The 26,271-nt window shown below is 52.1% G+C and overlaps 2 protein-coding genes across 5 annotated transcripts; both read right to left on the bottom strand.

The window, feature by feature from the left end:
* Nucleotides 1-1,899: 1,899 nt before the first annotated feature.
* Nucleotides 1,900-9,292, bottom strand: LOC105492885 (desert hedgehog signaling molecule). Its single transcript, XM_011760225.3, has 3 exons — nucleotides 8,688-9,292; nucleotides 5,587-5,848; nucleotides 1,900-4,958 (listed from the first exon to the last, which is right to left on the bottom strand). The coding sequence occupies exons 1-3, from the start codon at nucleotides 8,988-8,990 to the stop codon at nucleotides 4,333-4,335; spliced, it is 1,191 nt and encodes a 396-aa protein (XP_011758527.1). The 5' UTR covers nucleotides 8,991-9,292; the 3' UTR covers nucleotides 1,900-4,332.
* Nucleotides 9,293-11,559: 2,267 nt separating this feature from the next.
* LOC105492884 (limb development membrane protein 1 like) lies at nucleotides 11,560-25,237 on the bottom strand. 4 transcript variants are annotated; one of them, XR_011609174.1, is made up of 18 exons: nucleotides 24,333-24,813; nucleotides 21,360-21,444; nucleotides 20,326-20,359; nucleotides 19,187-19,326; nucleotides 18,889-18,992; nucleotides 18,121-18,247; nucleotides 17,528-17,596; nucleotides 17,323-17,387; nucleotides 16,904-16,976; nucleotides 16,729-16,812; nucleotides 16,556-16,632; nucleotides 15,919-15,996; nucleotides 15,697-15,770; nucleotides 14,993-15,083; nucleotides 14,824-14,890; nucleotides 12,372-12,533; nucleotides 11,983-12,156; nucleotides 11,560-11,678 (listed from the first exon to the last, which is right to left on the bottom strand). XR_011609174.1 is itself a non-coding variant. In XM_011760222.2 (17 exons), the coding sequence occupies exons 1-17, from the start codon at nucleotides 24,937-24,939 to the stop codon at nucleotides 12,089-12,091; spliced, it is 1,470 nt and encodes a 489-aa protein (XP_011758524.1). In that variant the 5' UTR covers nucleotides 24,940-25,237; the 3' UTR covers nucleotides 11,560-12,088. The 4 variants fall into 4 exon arrangements, 3 of the variants coding, with proteins under 3 accessions (XP_011758524.1, XP_011758523.1, XP_011758525.1); XM_011760222.2 differs by lacking the exon at nucleotides 24,333-24,813 and adding an exon at nucleotides 24,868-25,237 and having other exon boundaries at nucleotides 11,560-12,156; XM_011760221.3 differs by having other exon boundaries at nucleotides 11,560-12,156.
* Between the last annotated feature and the right edge of the window lie 1,034 nt (nucleotides 25,238-26,271).

The raw sequence follows: 26,271 nt of genomic DNA, 5'->3' as shown, positions 1-26,271 counted from the left end.
TCAGGAGTTTGAGACCAGCCTGGCCAACACAGCGAAATCCCGTCTCTACTAAAAATACAAAAAATTAGCCGGACATGGTGGCGGGCACCTGTAATCCCAGCTACTCAGGAGGCTGAGGCAGGAAAATCACTTGAACCCTGGAGGCAGAGGCTGCAGTGAGCCGAGATCATGCCACTGCACTCCAGCCTGGGCAATAAGAATGAAACTAGAAAGAAGGGAAGGGGAGGGGAGGGGAGGGGGAAAAGAAAATGCAGGTAAAATATCAGGGCAGGGCCTGGCATATCTTAAATTCTCAGTAACCATTAGCTACATATTGTTACACTTCCAGTCTTCTGCTCTAAATAAGTTGCACAGCTTCATCTCAGATTCTGAGTCCTTGCTCATGATGTTCCTTCTGCCTGGAATGCCCTTTCCAGTCTCCTCCGCCTACACATGCTTCAACATCTTAGTCAGGCCCTCCTTTCTCCTCAAGGCCTTCTCTGTACTAATATGGCATTTACCACCGGTTCAACTCATCCAAATTAAGTAACAATGTTAAATATTTTCTGTGTTTATGTCTACTTCCCCAGGGAAGAAGCTGTTTGTTAACCTTTTGTGTTTTTCAGTGGGGAATACAGGGCTACACTGCAGATGTTCAGTAAATCCTGCTTGAAGGAAGGAAAGAAGGAATAAAAGACTGGATTCTGGGCAGATAAACAAGTCACCTGAAACCTTTAGGCAGTGGTTCTCAACTCTGATTTCTCAATACGCAGACAGGTATTGCCAGGGTGATAACAAAATGCTTCATAAATTCTTAAAACAATATTACTTTTAATTATACTTCTTCAGAAAAGTAGTCTCAGGCACTACCTGGGACCCCATTATGTTTTCACCTCCTTGACTACTGAGCTCAAGGGTCACAAAGGTGAGGGACATGAAGAGTCAACTTCAATATGTAAAGAAATCTGGACTACTACAGAAATGCTGCTAGTATACCTCCAGCTTCTGAAAGTGCTGTGACACAACCCCAGAAAGTTTGCACGACTGATGCTTTTAGTGGAATGGTGAGGAAAGAAGCAATCGGAAGGCAGCAAAGTCAGTGAGAAGTGGCCAAAGAATAGAAAATATTTACTGAGTGCCTATTCCACATCCAGCACAATCCTTGTCAACCATCCTGTCACAGAGGTATCATTATCCCCAGATCTGGCTGACTTATAAGCTGAATCATCATTGACTATTTTGTTGATGGTAAAATGTGCTGCAATTGGGAGGTATTGCATGGCCAAGTGAATATGCCCACCTGCTACACCGAGATGCTGCTTGAAGGCAAGTCATGCATTTTTTTTTTTTTTTTGAGAGCTAGGAGGGGACTCAAAGGAATAAAGATAATGAAGGGAGGAAGTGCGGGTTGAGAGGTAAACCTCAAGCCTAGAAAATTACTTACAGAATGTAGTTTAAGGGAAACCAATGAGTTCTCCTTGTCCTGAAACATCTCCCTAGCTAACTTATTACAGTGCTAGGAATCATCACCATTATGATTTTATGGTTAAAGGTTAAAAGTGTAAGATATATGTATTACTGCTGGGCACAGGGGCTCACACCAGTAATTCCAGCACTTTGTGGGGCGAAGGCAGGAGCCTAGGAGTTCAAGACCAGCCTGGTCAATGTAACAAGACTCTGTCTCTACAAAAAATACAAACGTTAGCCAAGCATAGTAGCATGCACCTGTAGTCCAAGCTATTTGAGAGGCTGGGATGGGAGGATTGCTTGAGCCCAGGAGGTTGAAGCTGCAGGGAGCCAAGGTCGCACCACTGCACTCCAGCATGGGCGACAGAGCGAGATCCTGTCTGTTTAAAAATACATGTATATATATGCATTACCTGATTACCTGGGAAGGGCAGTAAAACCAAGGAGCCCATCAACATAGGAAAACTAATTCGTTTATCAGATTTGTCATCACCTGTGGTGACATGACAGGAAGGCATCAGATCTGATAAAAAGAGACAAGGGTAGGTTTAGAAAGTAGGAAAGGTCCACAGCTTGGGATGTGTTTCTGAGACACGGAAAAACAAAGGTGCAACAGACCCCCAGTGTGGGTTGAGGGCAGCAGTAGGTGGAAGGACACCAAAGGTAAACTTGGCCGGCTTCCAAATATTGCCTTTATCAAGCACTACCTGGAACACTATTATGCTTTCACTTCCTTGACAACTGAACTCAAGGGTCATGAGGGTGAGGGACATGAGGCAGCAACTTTGATATGTAAGGAAGTCTGGGCTATTACAGGTATACTAGTAGGGCATCTGCAGCTTCCACGAACCACAGAGCTAAACTAGGCAGGAGGGATATAAAAGTGCCATGGTTTGGAAGGACTTTCCCAAGGAGAAGCAGGTGGACTCCTTGATAGCTCCTGATATGCGTGGCTCAGCACTGGCAGCTTAACAAGGCCCACCCATCATCCCTCCCCTCCTGGGAGCAGGCTCCTTTGCGCAGGTCCAGTACACCCTTCCATGTCTGAGGCCTCTTTCCTTCCGTTTCAGAGAACCACATGCGTAGGCCTAGAATTATCTTGAAGGCCACCAGAGGGCGGTGTATAGCAGGGACCCTGTGCGGTGGGCGCGCACTTCTGCTGCTGACAAGGGCGAGCTCCAGGTGGTACCAACAATCCCCTATTGAGGTGAGGCAGGGAGGGGGACTATTTCCTCCTCCCTGCCTCACCTCCACCCAAGACACTTCCCTTCTGGAGCAGCCCAGCTTCCTCCTGAGCTTCCATTCCTAACTCAGGGACACCCGCCTGCCTGGATTCCAGGTGTCTACTACGTTGGAACCTAAAGGTTCCAAAAACACCCAGGCTAGGGAAGCACGGCTGGTGATAATGGGAGAGGGAAGAGGAGGCGCAGAAGACCAAGCCAGTAGAAACAACAATCAGGGCCAGCGATCAGGAGGGGAGCTCGGGTTGTAATGCTGATATGCCTTTGTTTAGGGAATCTACTTCCCCCACATACACCCAGGCCTAACCCATTCTCTCTCTCTGAGCAGCCCTTCCTAAGGAAATATTCCATCCCCTTACCGTGCTCCCCTTCCTTTTACAGGCCACGAGTATGTGAGGATTGCCAAGTTATTAGCCAGGTTTCCCATGGATCATCAGTTGGCCCAGTGGCATATCAGAAAAAACATCCACCCCATCCAGGCCCTGCCACCAGGGTAGGATGGGGACCAGGACTACTGGCTAATAATAGGGGACTAGATGTTTTGAGTATCAGTACTCATAAGGGCCTGAGCCCCTGCTGGAGCCCCTATAAACAGAGAAGGGGTGTGCACAGTCTTTCCCACCCCAGACAACCCTGGCCCCTTCAGCCGCAGAAGCAAAATGCTGATCCTCTCTGGGTGGGAGATGGAAACAGCAGCCTGGAAAAGGGTACGACTCTTGTGGGCTCTGTTGCTTATGGGTTGGGATGCCCCTTCTGAAGGGAGGAAAGGGGTCCCAAAGACCCTGCTGAGGAAGGAGGGGAAGCCGGAAGTAAGGTGTTAACTCAGGTTGGCCACCTTTCTCCCCCTCTCTGGAGGTGAATCACCCTCTGAATGGAGGTGTTTTCCAGTAAGCTCCTGGAAGCCCGCCTTGTAGGAAAATGTCAGATGTCAGACTGGCTGGCGGTGTCAGACAGTGTTAATGCCATGCCCCAGCCCCTCACCTTGGCAAGCTGGGCAAGGGAATCATTATATTACAATTTATAAATAAGAAATAAAATAAAATTATTGGGTGGGGCTGAGGCACTGGGGGAGAGGCTAAATAGTCCTCTTTTTTTTTTTTTTGAGACAGAGTCTTGCTCTGTCACCCAGGCTGTAGTGCAGTGGCGGGATCTCGACTCACTGCAAGCTCCGCCTCCCGGGTTCACGCCATTCTCCTGCCTCAGTCTCCCGAGTAGCTGGGACTACAGGCGCCCGCCACCACGCCTGGCTAACATTTTTTTCTTTTTTCTTTTTTTTTCTTTTCTTTTTTTTGTATTTTTAGTAGAGACGGGGTTTCATCGTGTTAGCCAGGATGGTCTGGATCTCCTGACCTCGTGATCTACCCGCCTCGGCCTCCCAAAGTGCTTAGAATTACAGGCGTGAGCCACTGCGCCCAGCCTAAATAGTCCTCTTTAAGGAGTGCGCACCATCAGCCCCACCTACCTAGGACCCGGGATCACCTCCTTTAAGTTCAAGGTTGCCCCTAAGCCAGGCATAGCCCCATTTTCTCCCTCCCCCTCCCTCTCCCTCCCTTCCAGTCGGCATCGTCTGCTGCCCACACCCCCACATCTCAGCCAGCAGGCCCTCGTTTGCTCGGGCGCTTCGAGGTTTCTATGCCTGGGACGCTCAGCCCAGCAGCTCCTCTGCCAACCGGTAGAGGAGCCGAGAGTACCAATGCATGCCAGTCGGCTGGACGGCCCCGCCAGGGAGCAGCGCCCCTAGGGCGTGCAGCAGTCGCAAGGGGGCAAAAGCGCGGTGCGCCCACTGGTGACTCTCCAGAACCGCGTAGCACGAGGCCAGGACATCGTTCACCAGCAGCGTCCCGTGCGCTGTGAGCGGCGCGAACACCCCCACGGCTTCCTCCCGCGCCACACGGGCCACGCGCGTTGGCCGAAGCGCGTCCCCTCCGGGCGCCAGCACCGAATCCCCAGCGCGTAGCCGGCGCGCGAACACCGGTGCAAAGTCGCCTGGCGAGGGCGCCGGCCCTCGAGCCGCAAACACCAGGTGCCAGGGTGTGAGCAACAGTTTGCGTGGGGGCCGCTCGGTCTCCACAGCCACAAATGAAGCCCGGCGCTGCAAGTCCCGGTCCAGGAAGAGCAGCACCGGCGTGGGCACCACCCGGCCTGACGCATCGGCAGCCAAAACCCAGTCTCCGCGGTGCAGTTCCCGTAGCCCCTTCCGCTCGCCGCTCCACAGGCGCACAGTTGCATTTCCCGGAAAGCAGCCGCCCGCCCGGACCGCCAGTGAGTTATCTGCAGGGAACAACCACAGGGAGGATTGAATCAAGACCAGTGGTTCCAGAATGATGGCACCGAGTCTCAAGGCCAGCGCAGACATCGCCAGTCCTGGACAACACAATTTCCCATTAACCTGACTGGCCCCAACCTGGGCAGAAAAGGAAGGGTGGTTTTCTTTCTTTTCTTTTCCTTTTTCTTCTCTTATTTTTTATTTATTTATTTATTTATTTTGAGATAGGGTCTCCCTCTGTCGCCCAGTAGATGGAGTGCAGTGGCAGCATCTCGGCTCACCGCAACTTCTACCTCCTGGGTTCAAGCGATTCTCCTGCCTCAGTCTCATGAGTAGCTGGGATTACAGGCATGCGCCACCACGCCCGACTAATTTTTGTATTTATAATACAGATGGGATTTCACCATGTTGGCCAGGCTGATCTCGAACTCCTGACCTCAAGTGATCCTCCCGCCTTGGCCTCCCAAAGTGCTGGGATTAGAGGCGTGAGGCACCGCCTCGGCCCCTGGACGGGTATTTTTCAACACTAAAGCCCGCTTGGTCTCCCCTAGGGTGGCAACAGGACTACTGCAGACTCAGTTTAACGGAGGGAGCCCCCTTTGGGCGGATTTTACCACCCTCCTCCTACTGTACCAGCTTTGACCGACACGTGGACGTGGTTGCGGGACTCGTAGTAGACCCAGTCGAAGCCGGCTTCCACTGCGAGGCGCGCCAGCAACCCATACTTGTTGCGGTCGCGGTCAGACGTGGTGATGTCCAAAGCACGGCCTTCGTAGTGGAGTGAATCCTGAGCGTGGTGGCCGTCCTCGTCCCAGCCCTCAGTCACTCTTAGGCGCACTCCTGGCCACATGTTCATCACCGCAATGGCCAACGCGTTCACCCGTTCCTTACAACGCTGGCGGGGAATAAAGGAGTCAGTCTCCCACCACCACCCTGGGGGCAAAAGGGACCTGGATAGGAGGGCTGATTCTTTGTTATTCCGGCCCCACTCCTCCCCCTCCCAGCTTTTGAGTGTCCTGGAGAAATGAGAATCTGAATAGATGGTAGTCGCCAATCTGCACTCCGTTCCCAGGGTGTCGTTGGAGAACTGTGGGGTCACCTCTGAGGTTGAGAGTGGATGCCCATACCTACCTCCTTCCCCATTTTTAATGCCCGTCCCTCACCCCTATTGGTTCTGGGACAGCGGCTTAACCTGGGAGAAGGCCAGAGTTGGGAGGGCGAATGGAAGCGTGGTCAGGGAGGGCCTGGTTGCTCCCGGGGAGCCCCTGTTTGAGCCTGGCCCCCGCCCCAGGCACCGGCTCTCCTCCCTCCGCCTGATTCATCTTTTGTTTCATTGCCTTCCCTGGCACCGGGCATCGCTTCCTTCCTTCCTTCCTCCTCCTCCTTTCGGCCCCTAGCATTAACCCCTTCGTGCTCCGGGTGACCCCCACAGAGGTGCCCAAGAGGAGCTGTGCGGGATCAAGTCTGCTGGAAAAAGGATTGGGGTGGCGGGGGTTGCGCGAAGTACAATGGCCATTCTCCGGGATGACTTAACCGAGCGAGAATCCTGAGCCCAGGCCGGGGACGCGCAGGGAGAAGCGGACTCAGCAGCTCCGGCCACAAAGGCGCTTTTCAGCCGCCCCGGCTCAGGGAGAGGAAAGGGCAGAAAGCCGCGCCCCCCATCCCTGCTCCGTCCGGCTAGGTCCCCTCCCCCCGCATGGCCAGTCTTCCCAGTTCCAGCTAAGGCTCTGCCAGTCCGGAGAGCCCCCATCTCTCCCATCTCTGCTCTAAATGCAGCCCAGAAGGGCGTGAGAATAGCACCTGACAATAACGGGATCTTTGCGCGGATCTGGGGAGCCCCCTGCAGGGTGAGAGTGGAGAAGAGGAAAAGAAGCTGCGGCTGTAAGCCTGCACCTGGGGGAGTGAGACCACAGTTATCTTGGCCGCTCCAGCCTGGGAGCGGGAGACCTTGGCGCGCACCATAGCAGGAACACCGCGGGAGGAGGCGCAGAGGGACAGCTTCCTTTTTTTCTTTCCCCTCCGACTTCTCACCTCGGACTTGGTTTCCTCCTAACAGAAGGACACTTTTCCCCCTCTCCTTCTCTAGTCGCCTCCACCTCCGCAGAGTTGGGGGGTGGGGGAAAAACAGGAAAAGTGGTAGCTCCTTCCAACTTTGTCGTTTCGTCCCCTAAGGAGGCCCCGAGGCCCTGACCTGCGGGGGCAGCAGCCCAGTGCAGAGCCAACTCAATGGAGGCCTTTTGCAGCCAGGGTGTGGGAGATAAGTAAGGCTGAGGGGGCTCCCAAGCCTGTCGGAGCCCCTCCTGAGCCTGTCCCTTGTTCTGCCCACTCTGCTGCAGGTGGCAACCAGAGAAAAGGGTCACAATGTTCCATGGCCAAGGAGGAAAGAAGAAATGCCCCTTTTCCAATCTCTGGGTAGGAGGAAGGCTTCAGGGCAGAAGCAAAAGGAATTCTTTCTCCCCTGGACAGGTTTTCCTAACAAAGTAACCTGGAAAACTATGGCAATTAATCAGAGGAAATCCGTACCCCTCCCTCTCCCCTCACCTCCCCACTCCATACACAATTAGGTGGTGTAATGGAAAGTATATAGGGCTCAGAATCAGGAGTCCTGAATTCTAGTCCCAGCCATGCCACTTTAAATTGTGAGAGTTTAAATTGCTTTTCCTCCTGGGGGAAGTCCAGCTCTCAGATGTAAAATGAGGGTGGCAGTCAGGGTGGGGAGGGTTGGAGGAATGTGATCTCCCAAGTTTTCTTTCAGTTCTAACATTCAAGATCACTGGCCAGGCTGGATGAAGTGGCTCACACCTGTAATCCCAGCACTTTGGGAGGCCGAGTCGAGAGGATCCCTTGAGCTCAGGAGTTCAAGACTAGCCTAGGCAACATGGCAAGACCTCATCTCTACAAAAAATAAAAAATAAATCACTGGCCAGAGGTGGTCCTTCTCTTCCAAGGCATTGCCCACCTCACTCTAGGCTGATTCAGTTCCAGTGCTCCAAAATGGTAGTTGAATTTATCTTAATTGTGTAATTCCAAGGAAAGCCCCTGAGATAGGCAGAGCTTGGAAGACTTAGGAGCCCTCTGATTCTCAGGTGGGCCCATCTGTTATTCTCACTGAGGATGACTTTTTACCCCAAAATTGTCATTTAGACCCTAGGATAGCCCTAGAATAGACCCTAGAATAGATGTGTCCTGGTTCTAGGACATGTTTCCCATGCCAAAAGCAATTTCTGCCCAGCCCCTCCTCAGGTACATCGTCTGGTGACCTGACCCTTGGCCACCCTGTCCCAGCCCTTTTCAGTCTCTTCTTTTCGGCCCACAGAGCTTTTCTACAATCAGGTCAGGAGCCAGGCTTCTGTCTGCTGCCTAGCCAGCTCCTGGCCCCCAGCTCACCCCAGCCCTTCCTGCCTAGCTGGGTGGCTGACCCCCGGTCCACGCCTCAGCCATTTCCCGTCTCGCCTGCCGCCATCCTCCTTTCCCCGCCCTCGCTGCCTCTCCCAGCTTCACTCTCACTAGTCAGTCCCTCCTCCCCTCCCCATCCCAGACTCTTCTAGTCAGGATCCCTCCTAACCACTCTGTCCAGTCAGTAAGGATCCCCCCCACCACCCGGGGCTGGTGACAAGGAAGATCTTTAAGGCTAAAGTCTCTGTAGGTGAAGCTGGACTCACCCTCCTGGGCTGCCACAGGAAAACGGAGGAGCTGGCAGTGCCCTGGCTCAGGTAGGGAGAGGCCCTCCTTACCTCGGTCATCAGACGGTCCGCACCACTGTTCTCCTCATCCTTGAAGATGATGTCGGGGTTGTAGTTGGGCACGAGGTCCCGGAAGCGCTCGGAGCCCCTTGCCACCTTCCCCTCGGCAGGCCCACTGGCGCCCAGGGTCCGCTCGGGCACGCCGGGCACAAATTGCTTGTAGAGTAGCGGCACGAGCTGCTTGCGCGCATAGCGGCGCCGGCCAACCGGCCCCCGGCCCGGCCCGCAGCTCTGGGCTGGCAGCGCCAGAAGTGCCAAGCAGCACAGGGGCAGCAGATTGGTCAGGAGAGCCATGGATACAGCGGACCTGGGCCAAGAGCGAGCGTTCCTGTCTTCACTAACTCTCCTGTCAGTTAGGCATCTCCACAGGCACCAGAGAGGGCAGCAGGCAGAGCTGCCCCCAGAGTGCCCTAGAGTTCTTGTGGCTTAGTGCACCTGGCTGCTGCTAGCTCTGCCCACGTGCCCCCGGGGGGGGGGGTCGTCTAGGACCTGCTACTGACGAACCATCATAGCAGGGAAGGGGGGTCGTGGGTGAGTGCCAGCCCAGCCCGTCTCTGCTGCAGGACTCTGGTGCTGCCAGAACGCCCGGACTCCGGACTCCGCCTTAAGTGGCCCCTGGCCCCGCCCTCCGCCCTTCTCCCAAGATCGTCCCACCCCCTCTCACCCGGGCGGGGGATCTAGCCGGTCACTGCTGGTCCATTTTGCGACTGAAGTGTGTCCCATCCTGGAAACCAGGCAAACACCTGCCTAGGAAATCCTTGTAGCTTTACAGTCCTTGGCTGCCTAAACATCCTTCTACCTCCAAGCCTAAACTTGGAACCATACCACCGTCCTCTGATACTCGAATTGGAATTTTTGCTCTCTCAAAGCCTACCCTGGCAGGCCATGCCCTCCGCTGTCATCCAGGAAGTATGGGTTCCAATTTCTGCCCAAGACCAGCCAAGCCCTTTGGGCAGACAACCAGAGCCTCCCTTCTCTGTGGTCCTCCCCAGATCTCCCCAACTTCCATCTCTCCTCACACTCAGCATTAAGCAGGACTGGGAGGTGAGGATACCAGGGGCCCATTTCTCTACTAACTTTACAATCTCCTTTGGAACTTCCCCAGAACCAGGGACAGAGCTTGGTACTTATTGTCTGGTTTAGGACTTCCAACTTTTTTCCCCTTCTCTTCTTTGCCAGGCATCTAATAGCTGCTGCTTTTCAAATGAATAACTTGTCGGTTGGAAGCTGCTGAAGGGCAGTGGACATTCAGAAGTCTTTGTAAGAGGTGAGGATCGCTTCCCTTAACCGTCCATCTAGGCACTTCTCCAGCTTTCTCCCTCTCTGGACTCCCCGGGCTCCATTTTCAGCCACTCAGATCTCATCTCAGAGGCACCACATCCAATTTCTTTTGTTCAGAAGTCATTTCTTCAAGAAGCCTTCCTTGATGTCCCAACACTGCCCACCTGTGTTCCCTCAAGAACCAGTACTTAACTGCAGTGGTAGAACAGTATTAGAATTATTTGGCACCTTACTAGACAAAGCAATCTTAAGCACACACATATTTATCATGTATCTCCAAGGTTAAGTGCCTACTCTACAGAAGGGTGCTCTGCAAGTATTTGTGGAATCTACACTTTGTGTTTCATACTCACTCTCCCCTAACCCCACTCTATGGCTAGTACTCATAGCAACTTAGCGTACATTAGAAAAAAACCAGGCCAGGCACAGTGGCTCACTCCTGTAATCCCAACACTTTGGGAGGCTGAGGCAAAGACTGCTTGAGGCCATGAGTTGAAGACCAACCTGGTCAACATAGTGAGACCCCATTTCAAAAAAAAAATTAATTAGTGGGGGATGGTGGTACATGCCTGTAGTCTTAGGTACTCAGGAGGCTGAGGAAGGAGGATCACTTGGGTCCAAGAGTTCAAGGTTGTAGTGATCTAAGATCATGCCACTGCACACTAATCTGGGTGACACAGTGAGCCCCCCCCCGCCAAAAAGATGGCTGGGTGTCGTGGCTCACCCCTGTAATCTCATCATTTTGGGAGGCCAAGGCAGGTGGATCGCTTGAGCTCAGGAGTTCAAGACCAGCCTAGGCAACATGGCAAAACCCCATCTCTACTAAAAATACAAAAATTAGCCAGGCATGGTAGCATGTGTTTGTTGTCCTAGCTATTCTGGAGGCCGAGCTGGAAGAATGGCTTGAGCCCAGAATGCGGAGGGTGCAGTGAGCTGAGACTATACCACTGCACTCCAGCCTGGGTGATAGAGCCAGATCTTGTCTCACAAGAGAAAAAAGAAAAGAAAAAAGCACCCCTTCCTCAAGATGCCTGACTTTTATGAGAAAACTATCATAGTAACTATCCATACAATGACTATGAGGTGAATGGTGTCCCTGGAACTTGTGCAATACACAATCTGTATAACTCTAAGTTTTGTGCTCTTACAACCAGCATAGCACATGGGCTCTTCAAGAAACTGATGGCCTCTAGTAAAAAGCTAGGTTCTTCTCTCAGGTAGGAAATGAAAATCCTTGTCAGCCAGCCACTTATTTTACTCTATATCCAATAGTTAAGCCAGGGAGGATAGGGCTGAAGGTGTGAGTGTACCCGGGGAGGTTATCCTACTCCTATGCCCATGTCCTAAGGCCATGGATATAAGGAGTCAGGGGACAAGCCAGCTTTAAGCAAGGCTGAGGATGGAGGAGTTTTCCACTGCCCAACTGCATGGCCTAACACCAGATCCAAGTCCCCAAAGGATGCTAGTAATATAGATGAAGGGGAAGGAAAAGGATGGTGGGCAGGACCCCTCTGCTTCTCTTACTGGGCAGACTCAGGACTGGTGGGAGCAAGGCTGTTCAAATACACACAGAGACAGGCGCTTTAAAAAAACAAAGCAAATCCTGGGATCAACTTTATTGCTGATGGGTGAAGCCTCCTCCTATCCCCTTAGTCTTTCAGGTGGTCCAAAGCCCCTCCAGGATAGCACAGTGCTTAGGCTCTGCTGGGCCAGAAGCAAGGGAAACAATCTATCTCCCAAGCCTGGCCTGGCCCAGTCCTTTCCCTGCCCCCACCCCACCCTATTGCACATCAAATCATGTAAACATGGCTATGGGCATGGCCCAGAACAGCAGTGAGGCAGATTGATGTGTAAACAGATTTGGGACCAGGGGCTAGACCCAGTCACCCAGCTCTACCCCATGCTGAGGCCACAGTTAAGTATGGAAAAGCAGGAGGTCCTGGTCCCAAACTCTGGCTCAGATTATGCAACAGTGCAGATGGCTCTGCTCCCCTCTGCCACCCACCCTCTCAGATTCCAGGTCCTGAGGTCCAGCTAGCCTTGGGCTTCCCTCCAGGCCTAGGCAGCAGATGGCAGTGTCCAGTTTTCTCCCTCCCACCCCCAGCTGGAGGTCACTGGTGCTGGGTCTTCCTAGATGCCCGGGGGAAACCAGAGACGGGCAGTGGCAGTCTGTCCAACCCTGGAGAAGAGGAGGAGATGGGCAGTCAAAAGCAGGTCAAAGGTCCAGTCCGTTAGGGACCAGACAACTAAGCCACAGAATGTGTGGATGAGGTATGTTACCCACAAAGCAGGAAGCACACCCTCTCCCCTGCTGGGGTGACAGGGTGACCCGTGATCCAGAGTGTCCTAGATAACTACCACCCCCCAACAGCCTGCACCCTCACTCCCTCTCACCGAAGGCCCGGATCAGCTCTGCCCGCACAGCTGCAGTGAAGGTCTTCACCAGACAGAGTGTAGTGAGGCCTGCAAAGGCTGCGTTGTAGAGGAACACAATGTAGAAATTGCCCAGCCAGTTGAAGCGTCCAAAGTCACCCAGCAGGTCAAAGCGAGTGAGCCCTGAAGTACAAAGGCCAGGATGAGAGGTGGGCTCTCCAGGCCCTTTTCTGCTACCAGTCCAACTTTGTGCTGCCTCCTGGTGGCCACATTTCAACACTGCAACTGATAGGTTGGCCTCTCCCAATTCTACTTGGCAAGCTGACTAGCAGTTCGGGACTGTTCAAAGTGTCAGCAGCTAGGCTTGCTTTAGCTTCGCTTCCAGAGTCTGGTATCTTCTCCTCCAGTGAGGGCATCCTCTGGCTACTGGTGTTCCCAGGAACTCCCAGGGCCTACTACTTGTTCCTGGGTCTGGAACAAGCAGTTCACCAAGTTTTTTTAGTAGACAGAACAGTGTGGTTGCTGAGCGCTCAGACTGATCAGGCTGCTTTGGTTCATATCCCAACTCCACCCCTAACTAGCTGTGTGATCTGGGGCAATTTCCTTAAATTTTCTGTGCCTCAGTTTCCTAAGAATTAAATGAGACAACACACATAAAGCACTGTCTCTGCCAGGCACTATTCTAACATTTACTGGGCTCCTCATAATACTATCATAAATCAAAAAACTCTGCTCCCCACCTGTAAATATTCTTACCTGCATCCAACCTAAAGGAACTAACTGGAAGACCCACAAGCCTACTGTCTTACAAATTCTCCTGGCATAAATACAAATGGTAGAGTGGAAATAATATAACGTTAAGAATTAAACAGAGCTGTTTTTTGTTTCGTTTAATTTGGTTTTGTCTTAAGACAGGGTCTTGCTCTGTTGCCCAGGTTGGAGTGCAGTTGCACAATCTTAGTTCACTGCAGCTTCAAACTCCTGGGCCCAAGCAATCCTCCTGCCTCCGTCTCACACATAGCTAGGACTATAGGTGTGCTAATTTAAAAAAAAAAAAAAAAACTTTTTTTTTGGGGGTAGAGATGGGGTCTCACTATGTTGCTCAAGCTGGTCTAGGACTCCTGGCCTCAAGTGCTCCTCCCACCTTGGCCTCCCAAAGTGCTGGGATTACAGGCGTGAACCACTGTGCCTGGATCACAGCTGATTTCTTTTTTTTTTGTTCTGAGACAGACTCTTGCTCTGTCACCCAGGCTGGAGTGCAGTGGTACCATCTTGGCTCGCTGCAACCTCCACCTCCCAAGCTCAAGCAATTCTCATTCATGCCTCAGCCACCTCCCAAGCTCAGCAATTCTCACGCCCCAGCTGGGATTACGGGCATGTGCCACCATACCTGGCTAATTTTTAAATTTTTCATAAAGATGGGGTTTCACCATGTTGGCTAGGCTGGTCTTAAACTCCTGGCCTCAAGCCGATCCGTCCACCTTGGCCTCCCAAAGTGTGGGATTACAGACGTGAGCCACCAGGCCTGGCCCCAGAACCGATTTAAATATGAAATCACATATAAAACACAGAGGGTGATGTGGTATTTAGGGGGAGGTAGGAGGGCGGTTGTTACCTCTGCAGCTCACATACTACCTTGGGGTCAACTAGTTACATTCTCAAACTTTTTTTTTTTTTTTTTGAGATGAAGATTCGCTCTTGTTGCCCAGGCTGGAGTGCATGGCACGAGCTCAGCTCACTGCAACCTTTGCCTCCTGGGTTCAAGTGATTCTCCTGCCTCAGCTTCCTGAGTAGCTGGGACTACAGGCATGCGCCACCACGCCTGGCTAATTTTGTATTTTTAGTAGAGACGGGGTTTCTCCATGTTGGTCAGGCTGGTCTCGAAATCCCAACCTCAGGTGATCCGTCCGCCTCGGCCTCCCAAAGTGCTGGGATTACAGGCATGAGTCACTGCGCCCAGCCACTCTTGAACTTTTTAACCAGTTAATTATAGATATAGCTCTTAAGGCAGGAGAAGGAATGAGTATATTATCTGACACCCCAGTGTAGAGAAAGCACTAGCCTGGGGTTCAGGAGACAAGGGTCCTAGACTGACTTGACCTTGCCTCAAACTAGCTGTATAATCTGGGTCAATCAGGTAGCTTCTCTGTTTATCATCTTTCAAACAGGAACATTTACTAGATTACTCACCCAGGAGAAAGATTTAGAAAAAAGTGTGCTCCCCAACCAAAAGTAGAAGTAAATGAGAGAGGCAGTAGCAAATGTAAAAAGTATGTACTTTGCAGCAACAGTACCCTGAAGCTCAGTGTAGGCACTTTACAGAGCCTCGCTTTCCTCATCTGTATAATGCGGATAATACCTACTCACGGGTTTGTTGTGGGAATTAGAGGAAGCATGTATATAAAGTGCCTGCTTTACATCAGTAAGTACTCAAAAAAATCCAATTCCTTTATTTCCTCCTTTCAATACTTACCTAGGGTTCGAGAGAAGACAGGAAGTGCTGAGCTTAGGACCAGGAGACAGACACAGTTCCCAATTATCTGGGTGGAAACAGGGAAAGGAGTGGTGAGGGTGGAAGAGCTGCAGGCACCTAGTGCCCATCCACACCCCACAGGAGGCTTCCCTTACTCCCTCCCAGCTACCTGCGTCATGGCGGTGTCATGCCATCTGGGCCGCAGGCTCCGGAAGAGTGGAGAGCTATAGAAGCCCACAACTGAGGACACCATTAGGTAACTGCCACTGCATTAAGGAAGAACTGGCTGGCTCCTAAGAATTAATAACTCATCTCAAAGGGAACAGAGCTCTCTCTCAGCCCACTTCTTATTTATTTATTTATTTATTTTTATTTATTTATTTTTGAGACAGGATCTCACTTTGTCACCCAGGCTGGAGTGCAGTGGTGCGATTTCAGCTCACTGCAGCCTTGACCTTCTGGGCTCAAGCGATCTTCCCACATCAGCCTCCCACATAACTGGGAATGCAAGCACGCACCACCACGCCCGGCTAAGTTTTTGTATTTTTTGTAGAGACCGGGTTTCACCATGTTGCTCAGGCTGGTCTTGAAATCCTAAGCTCAAGAAATCCACCCGCCTCAGCCTCCCAAAGTGCTAGGATTAGCACTGTGTGAGCCACTGCATCCGGCCTCTTTTTTATTTTCTTCTGATCAGATTCTACTGAACCACCAGCTCTCCTTTCAAAATTAAGTATTTTCCTTCTTTCTGAACCCGAGGTTGATGAAAACTTGTCCCATTTCCCATCAGTGTTGCTCAGAGTCCCAAAGGAGACAAAGTCCAAGAAGTGCTGTCTAGAGTCCCAGGAGACAGGTTTTTGTATTCCAGAAGGATACAAGATGAGTACAACCTGAACGATGGCACCAAAGGAGCCCAGCTTGGAGAAGGAGACCTGGCCTAAGGAGGCACCCTGAGGAGTGGGGCAGTGTCACTGTGAGCATTCCCCACCATCAGCACTACCCGGCACCCAGCCTTCCCACTGTCCTCAGCTTCTGCCTCCTCTCCCCAGCTGTTCTTAGGCCCTCCCCAAAGGATATGGTGGGAGGGCAGCCTGGTACCTGCATGCCTCGGGGCATGGCAGCCTCATCGATGAGCAGCTCCAGGATGTGGATGGCCACAATGAGCACAGACAGGCCCTGTGTGAGGCAAGCTCAGACTCCCATCCTACCCCAGACCACAGCTCGACCCAGAGCTAAAGGAATGGGCAGAGACTCTGGTCCAACATTTCCAGTTTCCAAGACTAGCTCCGCTTCCAATGAGCTGTATGGGACCTCATCAAAGCTGTTATTAGCAACAGAGTGCCTTTGAGGACATTATAAGATACATCTCCTCTAGGTGGATGGATTGCAAAAAGGATAAATAGGAAAAGGCATCTCTCTTCCTCCAACTGATAAGATGTATTCTTGAGTCCATAGGGGAATCGACTGCTTATTCTCATGCCAGGGCAAACCTGCACAACTACTCACTGGCCCTGTGTGACCCTGGGCAAGTCACTCAACTCTGTCTCTTCATCTACAAAATGAGGGTTGATGTGCTCAACATTTGTGTTCAGCACAGGCAGGACATAAAAGCAGGCACTCAGTGAGAAGCAACCACTATTACTGATGATAACCAGGTCCCCTCATCGCCTCCCCTCCCTGAGAAGGCCTCGAGTACTGAGGGTCTACTCCCCACCTCTAGGGCTGGTATACCCACCGTCAGCACCAGCAAGCACAGCATAGCCAGGGGGTAGCCCAGGTTCCGTTGCCAGGCTGAAGCCTTCCGCCGCTTCTCTGTGCAGGGATGGGAGGCTGTCAGCAAGCACCTGGAACCAGGGGCTAGTCTCCTTGGGGAAACCCAGGTATACCAAGCCCTACCAACCCACATACCCAGCAGGACCCTCTGTGTCTGCAGAGCCAGGAGCTGTCTGTGTAGCAGCTCCATGTCTAAAGGCAGCCAGCAGGAAGTAGGATCTGAGGGCAGAGAAGATGGTGTTGCTCCCAAGTTGGGCAGTCTCTGCCCAGGCCAAGCCCACCACCCCATCAGGGAAGAACTGCAACTCACTACAGATCCTGCGGGTCAGGGCTGCCTCCTCAAAGGCTGAGCAGTACAGCTGCTCCTCCAGGTCTTCCAGCAACTTGGGGCAGGGGAAAGGAAGAGACTAACTTTCAGAGGCTCCCTGACCCAAAGGCCCCAGGAGAACCCTGTTCTTCCCAGGGCTCCGTAGTCTCAGGCCTCCCCCAAACCCTCATTCGCCACCCTGTGGCCCGCAGCTTTGCTCAGTCCCTCCCAATTGCCCTGTATTCTGCCCTGCATGTCTGGTGACCAGCTCTGCATGATAGGGGTACAGGATACAGGAACCAACAAAGGCTGCAGCCCTCTGCAAGTTGTGCACTACACAACCATAGGGTTGTTTCATTGTTTGGTTCCAACTCTGCAGGAAGCTCACCCTGCAGGATCAAAGAGCAAGGAATACCACATACCCGGGGCTTGACCAGCAGCTTCCCAGTGACGGAGAACATGCGGGCGAGACCCAGTGGAGTACACACTGTGAGAACAAGAGCCAGTCACCTGCCAGACCCTGCTCTCCACCCCTTGCCTAACATGCCCCTCCATTCCCCCTCCTTCCAGCCTGGTTACTCTGGTCCAAGGACCCTACCCATTCCCTCCTAGACCCTGTACACTCACCCAGGAGTAGCAGAACCCCAAGGAAGGAGATGCATGAGTAGAGGTAGGGGAGATAGTACTCCCAGAAGTCTAAGGATAAAAAAAAAAGAGGATGTCAGCTCATCTCTTCTTGCTTACTGGAGGCTGACAGGCCTCAGAGTCTAGACAAGGGCACAGTCCCCACAGCTGTTAGGCAAGTAATACAAATGAAGAAAGCTGGCCAGCATCAGCAGAAGAGGGAATGGCAGGGCCTATAACAAACTGGAGATCCTAACCCCTAACTAAAGGGTATAACTGCTATTTGGCCTCCATCACCAGGGACTAATGTAGCCAGATCTTCTCCTTGTCAAGCAAAGTTAGATATCTAGATGTTAATATGAAACCTCCCAATTTAAAATGTTAGCAACTGAATAATACATATTTTAAAAACCATTGCATAGGCCAATGAAACATTTCTGCAGATTGGATTTGGCCAGATGTCTATCAGTTTGAAACTTCAGTCAAAGGGAGAAGGTGCCAACCTTTTCCACTTTAGTAGGTTATAGTCTTTCCAGGCAGGTGGACATGGGCCAAAAGCCATGTCCACACAGCCTGGAGGAAGCTGGGCCACTCACCATAGAGTGACTCTCTGCTGGCCTTGTTGTTATCCACAATGGCTGACGCCACCCACACCATACCTAGCACCAGCAGAGTGAGGAGCATCAACATCACCACTGTCTCATAGACCCGGCCCAGGACACCCTACGGAAGGAGGCAACAGGTGAAGGAGGTTAACATCGGGCAGTGTGGGGATGGAAAGACATCAGAGATGGTGGCCAGCCTGCGGGAACCAGAGAGGTCTGGATTCAGGAGATAAGAGAGAGGGTTTTCCTCTTATTCTGCTAAGTTGCTCTGTCTTCCCACTCCCCAGTCTAAGGTCACCCCACATACCAGGTGTTCTTCATTTGCATCTCCTTTTCCCAGACCCATTCCTTGTCGTTGTCTGCTCTGGGAGGCTGACCTCTGAGGTCTGCATCCCACAAGCTCTTTGCCCTCTAGTTTTGCATCCAACAGGAGAATGGAAGGTAGAAAAGAGGTGAGGGTATGTTTCCTGTGAGTCCTCCCACGTCTGCCACCATGGTTTTGGCAGTAATTATGACACAAAGACAACAGCTCCTCTCTGGGCAGCTTCACATCCCTGGTTTCAGCTATTAGTGGGTTCTAGAAACTATTTCCTCCCTTTGTCTCTACAGGCCTAAGGGTGGTAATGACTTCCTACTGTCACTAGAGCCTCAAACTTCCTTTAACTAAACCTCTGCAAATAGCCTCTTTATTAAAATCTCTTCAGTTGAACCATGTGTGTGGAATTCCGTTTCCTGCCTGCATACATATCCCCTACTTACCTTTCTGGAGCCAGCAAAGCCCTCGGACTCAGTGAAGAAATATGCAAAGGGCATGAGGAAGATGAGGGACAGGTTGGAGAAGAGAAAAACAAGGTTCCAGAGGCCTAGAGCAAAAAAGGAAAAGCAGAGATGGTCAGTAAAGGGAGGGGCAACCGACAGGAGACTGACCATTTGCAGGAGAAGCGGAGAGGGAAGGTGCGACACATGACTGATTGGCCCACGGCTGCCTGAGTCTGCCCGACTCTATCTGCTCTCTGCTCCCTATCCCCACCCCAAGCCACCTCTAGGAGCCACAAACCATGGATGAGGGAGCCGTTGAGCCACTGGATGTAGTAGTTCCGAGGCAAGGAGAGTAGCACCTCATTGCTGATGATGGAGAAGGGCAGGAGCAGGACAGCACCCAGGGCAATTGCCAGGGTAAAGGTGCACAGCTCGAGCCTGGGCAGAGAAGGGGAGAGTGTCCTTGCTTAGCTCAGCACTCACTACACTGTGCTGGAGAAGTTCCATTTGTCCTGAGGGCACCTGTGGCTTCCAGAACCAGCTGTAGCAATGACAGAGCTAAGGAAGGAGCCGTCCAGCTGGGGTTCTACCCACTGCCGGCTCGCTCTAGCCCTTTACCTCCAGGGAAGCCCCAGCTCATGGGATGGGCACAGCTTCGGGCATTCATGGGAAGCCCGTCACCTGCCATGTCACATACCCAGGCTGTCCCCAGGAATGTGGTCCTCCCATACATGCCTATAAGTTATGCCAGGTATGATGCCAAAGCTAGGGGGCCTGGCTTCTCTTCTTTGCTCAGGGATATGGATTTCTGAGCTTACCTCTTTTTGCCCAGATAAGCACAGGGTCATCCTATGTGGCTATGCCCTGCACAAAGGCATGAGGGCAAAGGAGGACAAGGGGAAACTGAAACCTAGCTTCATAGCCAAGGTCTATGCCCTGGGCTGCATACACTGAAGAGGGGCACTTCTATCTCGTTGGTCCATCAAGGGTGGAGGGCTACCTTCTGATCTACTAACTCAGAGGAGTCATCTCTCTCTCTTTCTCTGTATGTGCTAGTGAACATTGGCAGCCTGGAATATGCCCCTTCCTCAGGGGTTCCCATCTTCCCCACACCCTGCTCTTTTTCTATCAATCTGCATCCCCACTCTGGTCACTGGGAGGTGAAGCCAAGCTGGAGCCATTTCCGGTGACTCAGGCCCCAGTGGATGTTCCTGGCCATGAGGCTCCCACAAGCTCCTGGCCTAACCAGGAAGACAGGAACAGCAGCTTTTCTGAGCGTCCCCAGGGTGAGGTAAAGCCGGAAACCAGAAATGGGGTGGAAACAGAAACTCTCTCTTTACCGTGTGAGACTTCCCCCTTCTCCCTCCAGCTCTAGGCCTCCCTAGATCCCAGTTCCTAAAGACCACTGGTGTTAGGTGCTGAGGCAGGGACACTTACGCAATCTTGTTGACTGTGGCATCTGCATCATCCACTGTAAGAGACAGAGGCACGGGGAAGAGGCAGGACATCAGGGGGCAGCTCTGAGGCCGTAAGTATTACAATGTGCTCCCCGCCCCATCCCTGCCCCCTCAAAGAAGGCAGAGCTGAACAGAAGGCTCCAGGAGACCACACATTATGAACTCCATAGCCTATTCTCCAGCCATGGTGGCAGCTTAAAAATCAGTGGTCCCAGGTGAAGAGAATACGGGCCAGACTTTCCTATACTTCTTTCCTCCTCCCTAGATCTCTCCCATCGCAGGTTCCTCTTTATATGCTCAAAATATTAATATAATAAACAACTAGTCTGTGAGGTTGGTTACATCAGTGGCTGGGTCTAGGAAAGGGAAAAGAGAGGAGGGGGAAGGGAGATTCACAGAGAAGGTCCCCAAGGGAATTACTCTAGGGTAGCTGCCTTGTTGGGTGGGGACTCATCCTGAGCCATCCTGAGAGGAGGAAAGGCTGGGGCTAGAAACTGGGGCAAGTGTGCCCCCACCTCCAATTACACAATGTCTAGGGAAGGAAAGTTGCAATCTGAGCATACTCAGGCTCCCCATAAAGAGAAAGGCCACCATCACCAGGTGCCCCAGTCATCAGGGAGGTCTCTGGTCCTGGCTGTGGGAGCACTAGGAGAGGAGATGACACAGAGACTGTGCCCGTAATGACATTCACCCGGCAGTTGCTCACTTCAGGTTCACAAAGGACTTTCACATTAACCATCTCCTTTGGTCCACACAATGGAGTAGGTAGACATCACTATGCCCATTTTGTAGGATGAAACTGAAGATCAGAAATGTTATATGACTTGCCCAGAAGACACTTCCATCTAGCTGCCCTTGCCCCTGTCTGTGCAGAAAGGGAGGCTGAAGAGGCAAAGGCTCCAGAACAGCCCCACACAGCCACTGCTCCTTTCCCAGTGGGCGCCATAGGCCCATTCCCCTGAGGCTGGTCCATGGCAACTGGAACTCTGGCAGGAGGGAGGGAAATCACAGTACCTGTGGTGAACTCAGCAGGCTTCTTAAAGCGGGTCAGGAAGATGTGGCAGAGGATGTACAGTGTTGCAAACAGAAGTGTTGAGATCTGTAGCAGAATGTGAGCTGGGATGAGAAGCTCTAACCTTTAGCACATTCCACAGCCAAGGGCCTCTCTGTTAATTCCATGGCCATTACTTCCTTAAGATAAGGCTCCATACTTCCAGGGGTTCCATCTGGAAGTATGTTCTGTTCTGATCCCCCAGGTACTTCCTTCTAGTCAGAGCCCCAGGGACCTCGAAGAAGGGCCAGACAGGGGCTGCCCCATGCACCTGGGGAAACAGCACCATGCCCAGCCCTACAAGGACTTCACTGGGAGAAAATAGCTTCAGCCCAACTCTGGTTGGTAAATGGGCAAAGAAAACTCCTAGAAATGCACAAGCACACATATTTCAAACCAGTTACAGAACCAGAGGGAATTTACTTGGAGCACATTATTGGGAAGGGAAGCAGGTTTGAGGGGAGGAAGACGTCTGCATTGTCCTGGCACCCAATCACTACCCTACCCTCCTACCTCCACCCACACTGGTGCCTTGACCCAAAGTAGGTGTCATGTTTCTAGACGAAGTCACAACTTCTATTCCATGCTTATTCAGGGGCCTGAAAGATCAGGTCTGCTGGGCCAAACCAGAGCCTCATTTAATCCTCTACCCCTAACAGTGGGCTTTAGCTAGGGCCCAATATCTAGTGTTTCTAGAGCTGGCTAGACTGTCAAGTGACAGTGATGGCGGAACTCGGCCACGTTAATCTGCATATTCATTCCTACTCTATTCCAAGTGAGCTTCTACTGCCCAGAGGAGGAGCCATTGGCCAGCTTGGCTCTATAATCAAGAACAGAGAGTCTTGGCCAGGCACAGTGGCTCACGCCTGTAATCCCAGCACTTTGGGAGGCCAAGGCAGGTGAATCAATTGACATCAGGAGTTCGAGACCAGCCTGGCCAACATGGTGAAACCCTGTCTTTACTAAAAATACAAAAATTGGGCTGAGCGCGGTGGCTCACGCCTGTAATCCCAGTACTTTGGCAGGCCGAGGTAGGAGGATCATGAGGTCAGGAGTTCGAGACCAGCCTGACCAACACGGTGGAACCCCCCCGTCTCTACTAAAAATACAAAAATTAGCTGGGTGTGGCGGTACGTGCCTATAATCCCAGCTACTTAGGAGGCTGAGGCAGGAGAATCACTTGAATTCAGTGGAGGTTGCAGTGAGCCGTGATTGCACCACTGCACTCTAGCCTGGGTGACAGAGCAAGACTCCGTCTCAAAAACAAACAAACAAAAAAATTACAAAAATTGGCTGGGCGCAGTGGCTAATGCCTATAATCCCAGCACTTTTGGAGGCCAATGCGGGAGGATCACGTGGTCAAGAGATCGAGGCCATCCTGGCCAACATGGCGAAACCCCATCTCTACTAAAAATACAAAAATTAGCCAGGCGTGGTGGTATGCACCTGTAGTCTCAGCTACTCGAGAGGCTGAGGCAGGAGAATTGCTTGAACCCAGGAGGCAGAGGTTGCAGTGAGCCGAAATTGTGCCACTTTACTCCAGCCTGGTGACAGAGACTCAGTCTCAAAAAAAAAAAAAAAAAAAAAAAAAAAGCTGTGTGTGGTGGCAGGTGCCTGTAATCCCACCTACTCGGGAGGCTGAGGCACAAGAATCACTAGAACCTGGGAGGCGGAGGTTGCAGTGAGCAAAGATCACGTCACTGCACTCCAGCCTGGGCAACAGAGTGAGACTAGGTCTCACAAAAAAAAAAAAAAAAAAAAGGCCAGAGAGTATCAAGAAAAGAAGTTATTGTGTTTGAGATATGCCAAGAAGACAGGATCAGTCTCATGGGTCTTCCAGTCTCCAGAAAGGGCTGACCCCACAGGGAATACACATACAGCTACCTATACAAGGAGGGAAGAATCCACAGAGACGCAGGAGAGCCATCGATCCAGAACAAAGTCATAGCTTTTGACATTAGGGAAGCAGAATAGAAGGAGCCACTCAGATTGCAGCTGCAAGATTTTTATAGCCTGTGTTCTGCCCTGGGCTTGCATAATAGCCAGGAAGGTGGGAGGGCTCAAAAGGTCAGGCTGGAGTTCCACGCAGTTCCAAGAGGCTAGGTTGCGCTCCAGCCCCTGGATGAGAGCCAGGTGGGGGAGGCACCATAAATCTTCAGGCTACCCTTAGCCAGCACTGATGTTCTCAGCTCATGGGACTAAAGGATGGGGGAGACATCCAGGAGGCTGCTTCTGTCCAAGGTCTCATTCCTCCCTGTTCTCTAGGAATGTGAGCCTCCTGCCTGACACTGTCTCAAGACCTGGCTGTGCCTCTGCAATATGCCCAACCCACCATGTGGACTGTCCACCAAGAAACACACAAGGAACGCTTGCCGAAAGCAAACTTCTACTGGAGTTGCACACTCAGACTAATATACTTTCCTGTCCTCACAGATAAGAGCAGAGCTAATTATGTCCTGGCTCAATTTACCCTACCTCCAATAGGCTGCCCAGGGCTGGCTAGAGCCCAGCCTGAGAAAAATGAAGGGAATGACCCCCACACTGGGTTCCCCCACTTACTAACATTTCTTTCTGTTTTCCCAAACCATTCCCTTTCCATTTACTATTTGGAGATGAGGGTTGCTCTGGGGAGCTCTGGGGAAGGAAACAGAGGAGAAAGGAGAGAGGTGAGAATTCAAAGCAAGGCTGAAGAAGATATGACTCCCTAAGCTCCACTGCGTACCCCTACCCCAGAATTGAGGAGTCCACTTCTCTGCGGCAGATTCAGCTGTCGCTCTAAGTGGCAGGGATGGCCTAAGGAACAGCAGCCAGGTACCCTCTGAAGCCCTGGGAGGACGACTTACTGGGGAAACCCCGGAATGGCTGAGAGGCTGCGAACCCAGCCTTGCAGGGTTTCAAACAAACACTAATGAGAAAGAAGAAAGACGGGGGAATACCTGGATACTTGGTTGTTCCTCATCTCTACATATTAGGATCCACCCTAGTAAGACTCCTTTCTTCCAAAGCAGGAGATGACCCACCAAGTCCCCAGGTTCCTCCCGTCTGCCATCCCTACACCTCCCCTCTTTTCTGGAATCAAGCTCAGAGTGACGATTTCTCCCCTTCATCCAACGTCAGCTGGGTTTGCCCTCAATCCAGTTTGAGAAGCAAACCCATCCTTCCCCGATTATCAGACTAAGGCGGACTCCGCAGGCTCTCAGACGCGCTGGGTGAGGGGTGGGAGGGAGGGGCAGGGAGGGGCGTGTTGGGGAGGAACGGAAACGACGGCCTTTGTTTACCGCTCAGGGACCCAGCTGATCCCATCTAGGGGATCGCTAGCCGGGCACCCGCCCTTCTGCTAGGACGGAGGCCTCCGTCGCCCGCCGCTGGCCCAGGCATGGTTTGACGGCGCTCTGAGACCAGGTGGGCTCGGACGCCAACCTACCCTTCTCCCGCAACCCCCGCTTCTCCCTGCCGGGGCCCCGCACTCACAATGCACTCGCGGATCCTCTCGTGGAATAGCTGTTCTCGCACGGATAGCACTTCGCAGTCAGGTGCTTCCATACTCTGCTCAGCATGACTGGAGCTGGGGTGCCTCCGGGCCCGGGGAGGACAAGCGGGGAGGAAGCCGCCGCCGCCGAGCACCCGGACCCAGTCTAGGAGCCTTTCCTCGCAGCCTGCAACAGAAACTCGGGGCAGTCTGGGGCTCAGATACAGTCGTCCGGACGCCCCACCCTTAAAGGGGCAGGCACCACCCGCCTCGTTTTAAAGGGCTCTGTCCTTCCTTTGCTCCCTCCCCTTTAAGGTCGGGTCGCGCTCACGTTTCAACGCAAACACCCGCCACTAGGCTCGCTACGAGGAAGGGCCGCTGAGGTTCCATCTTTTTAAGAGATCTGGTGACGACACAAGGGGTGGGCGGGTTCCTTCCATGGGGAGGAACTCATTGGCTCCTAGAGAGCTGCCGCTCATCGCTGGAGGAGCGGTGATAGGTTCGCCCTGTGGAGGAGGTGAGATCTTTTGGGCCTACCGCTGCTGATTCTAATTGAGCAACTGTCTCTCTCATCTGGGAAAAGTGACGGTTCCTGGATTTTAGTGGCAGCTAAGATTTTAATTTGACCTTGGTTAAATGAACCATTTGAATCAGGCCAGCCAGGCAGGATGTGAGGGCACCCTAGGGGTTCTGAAAGGTACCTCTGCCCAGTAACCGATGTTCTGCAGTAGCATTTTCTGTGTGTTTGTGTTGGGGTGCCCCTCCCCACACCCCCACCCCGGTTTCCCGCCGCCAGGGGTTTTCACTCAATCATTTTTGTGGAAGGCCTAGTGTGTGCTGGAACAAATACTGAAAAATACTGGAGAGAGGACTACAGAAATACCCTGCAACTTTGTGAAGAAATGCCCACAAGGATCATTGAAGAGTGGGGCTGAGTTAAACATTAGCTAACCACTTACTATGTGCCATTCACTGTATAGTCGTTATCTCAGCCATGTTACCCAGGCTGATCTCGAACTCCTACCCTCAAAGTGCTGGGACTCCCAAAGTGCTCGGATTACAAGACGTGACCCACCCAGCCTATTATCTCATTTTAAACATCACTACAACCTTTCAGAGGAAGATGTTGTGATTCAACTTTATTTATTTATTTATTTATTTATTTATTTATTTATTTTTGAGATGGAGTTTCCCTCTTATTGCCCAGGCTGCAGTGCAATGGTGTGATTTCGGCTCACTGCAACCTCTGCCTCCCGGGTTCAAGCGATTCTCCTTCCTCAACCTCCCAAATAACTGGATTACAGGCATGCGCCACCACGCCGGCTAATTTTGTATTTTTAGTAGAGACGTGGTTTCTCCATGTTGGTCAGGCTGGTCTTGAACTCCCAACCTCAGTTGATGCGCCT

The sequence above is a fragment of the Macaca nemestrina genome, chromosome 10, assembly GCF_043159975.1.
Source record: "Macaca nemestrina isolate mMacNem1 chromosome 10, mMacNem.hap1, whole genome shotgun sequence".
NCBI classification, from domain to species: Eukaryota; Metazoa; Chordata; class Mammalia; order Primates; family Cercopithecidae; genus Macaca; species Macaca nemestrina.
The sequence above is the reverse complement of the archived record's forward strand: the minus strand, read 5'-3'. Positions and strand labels throughout refer to the sequence as shown.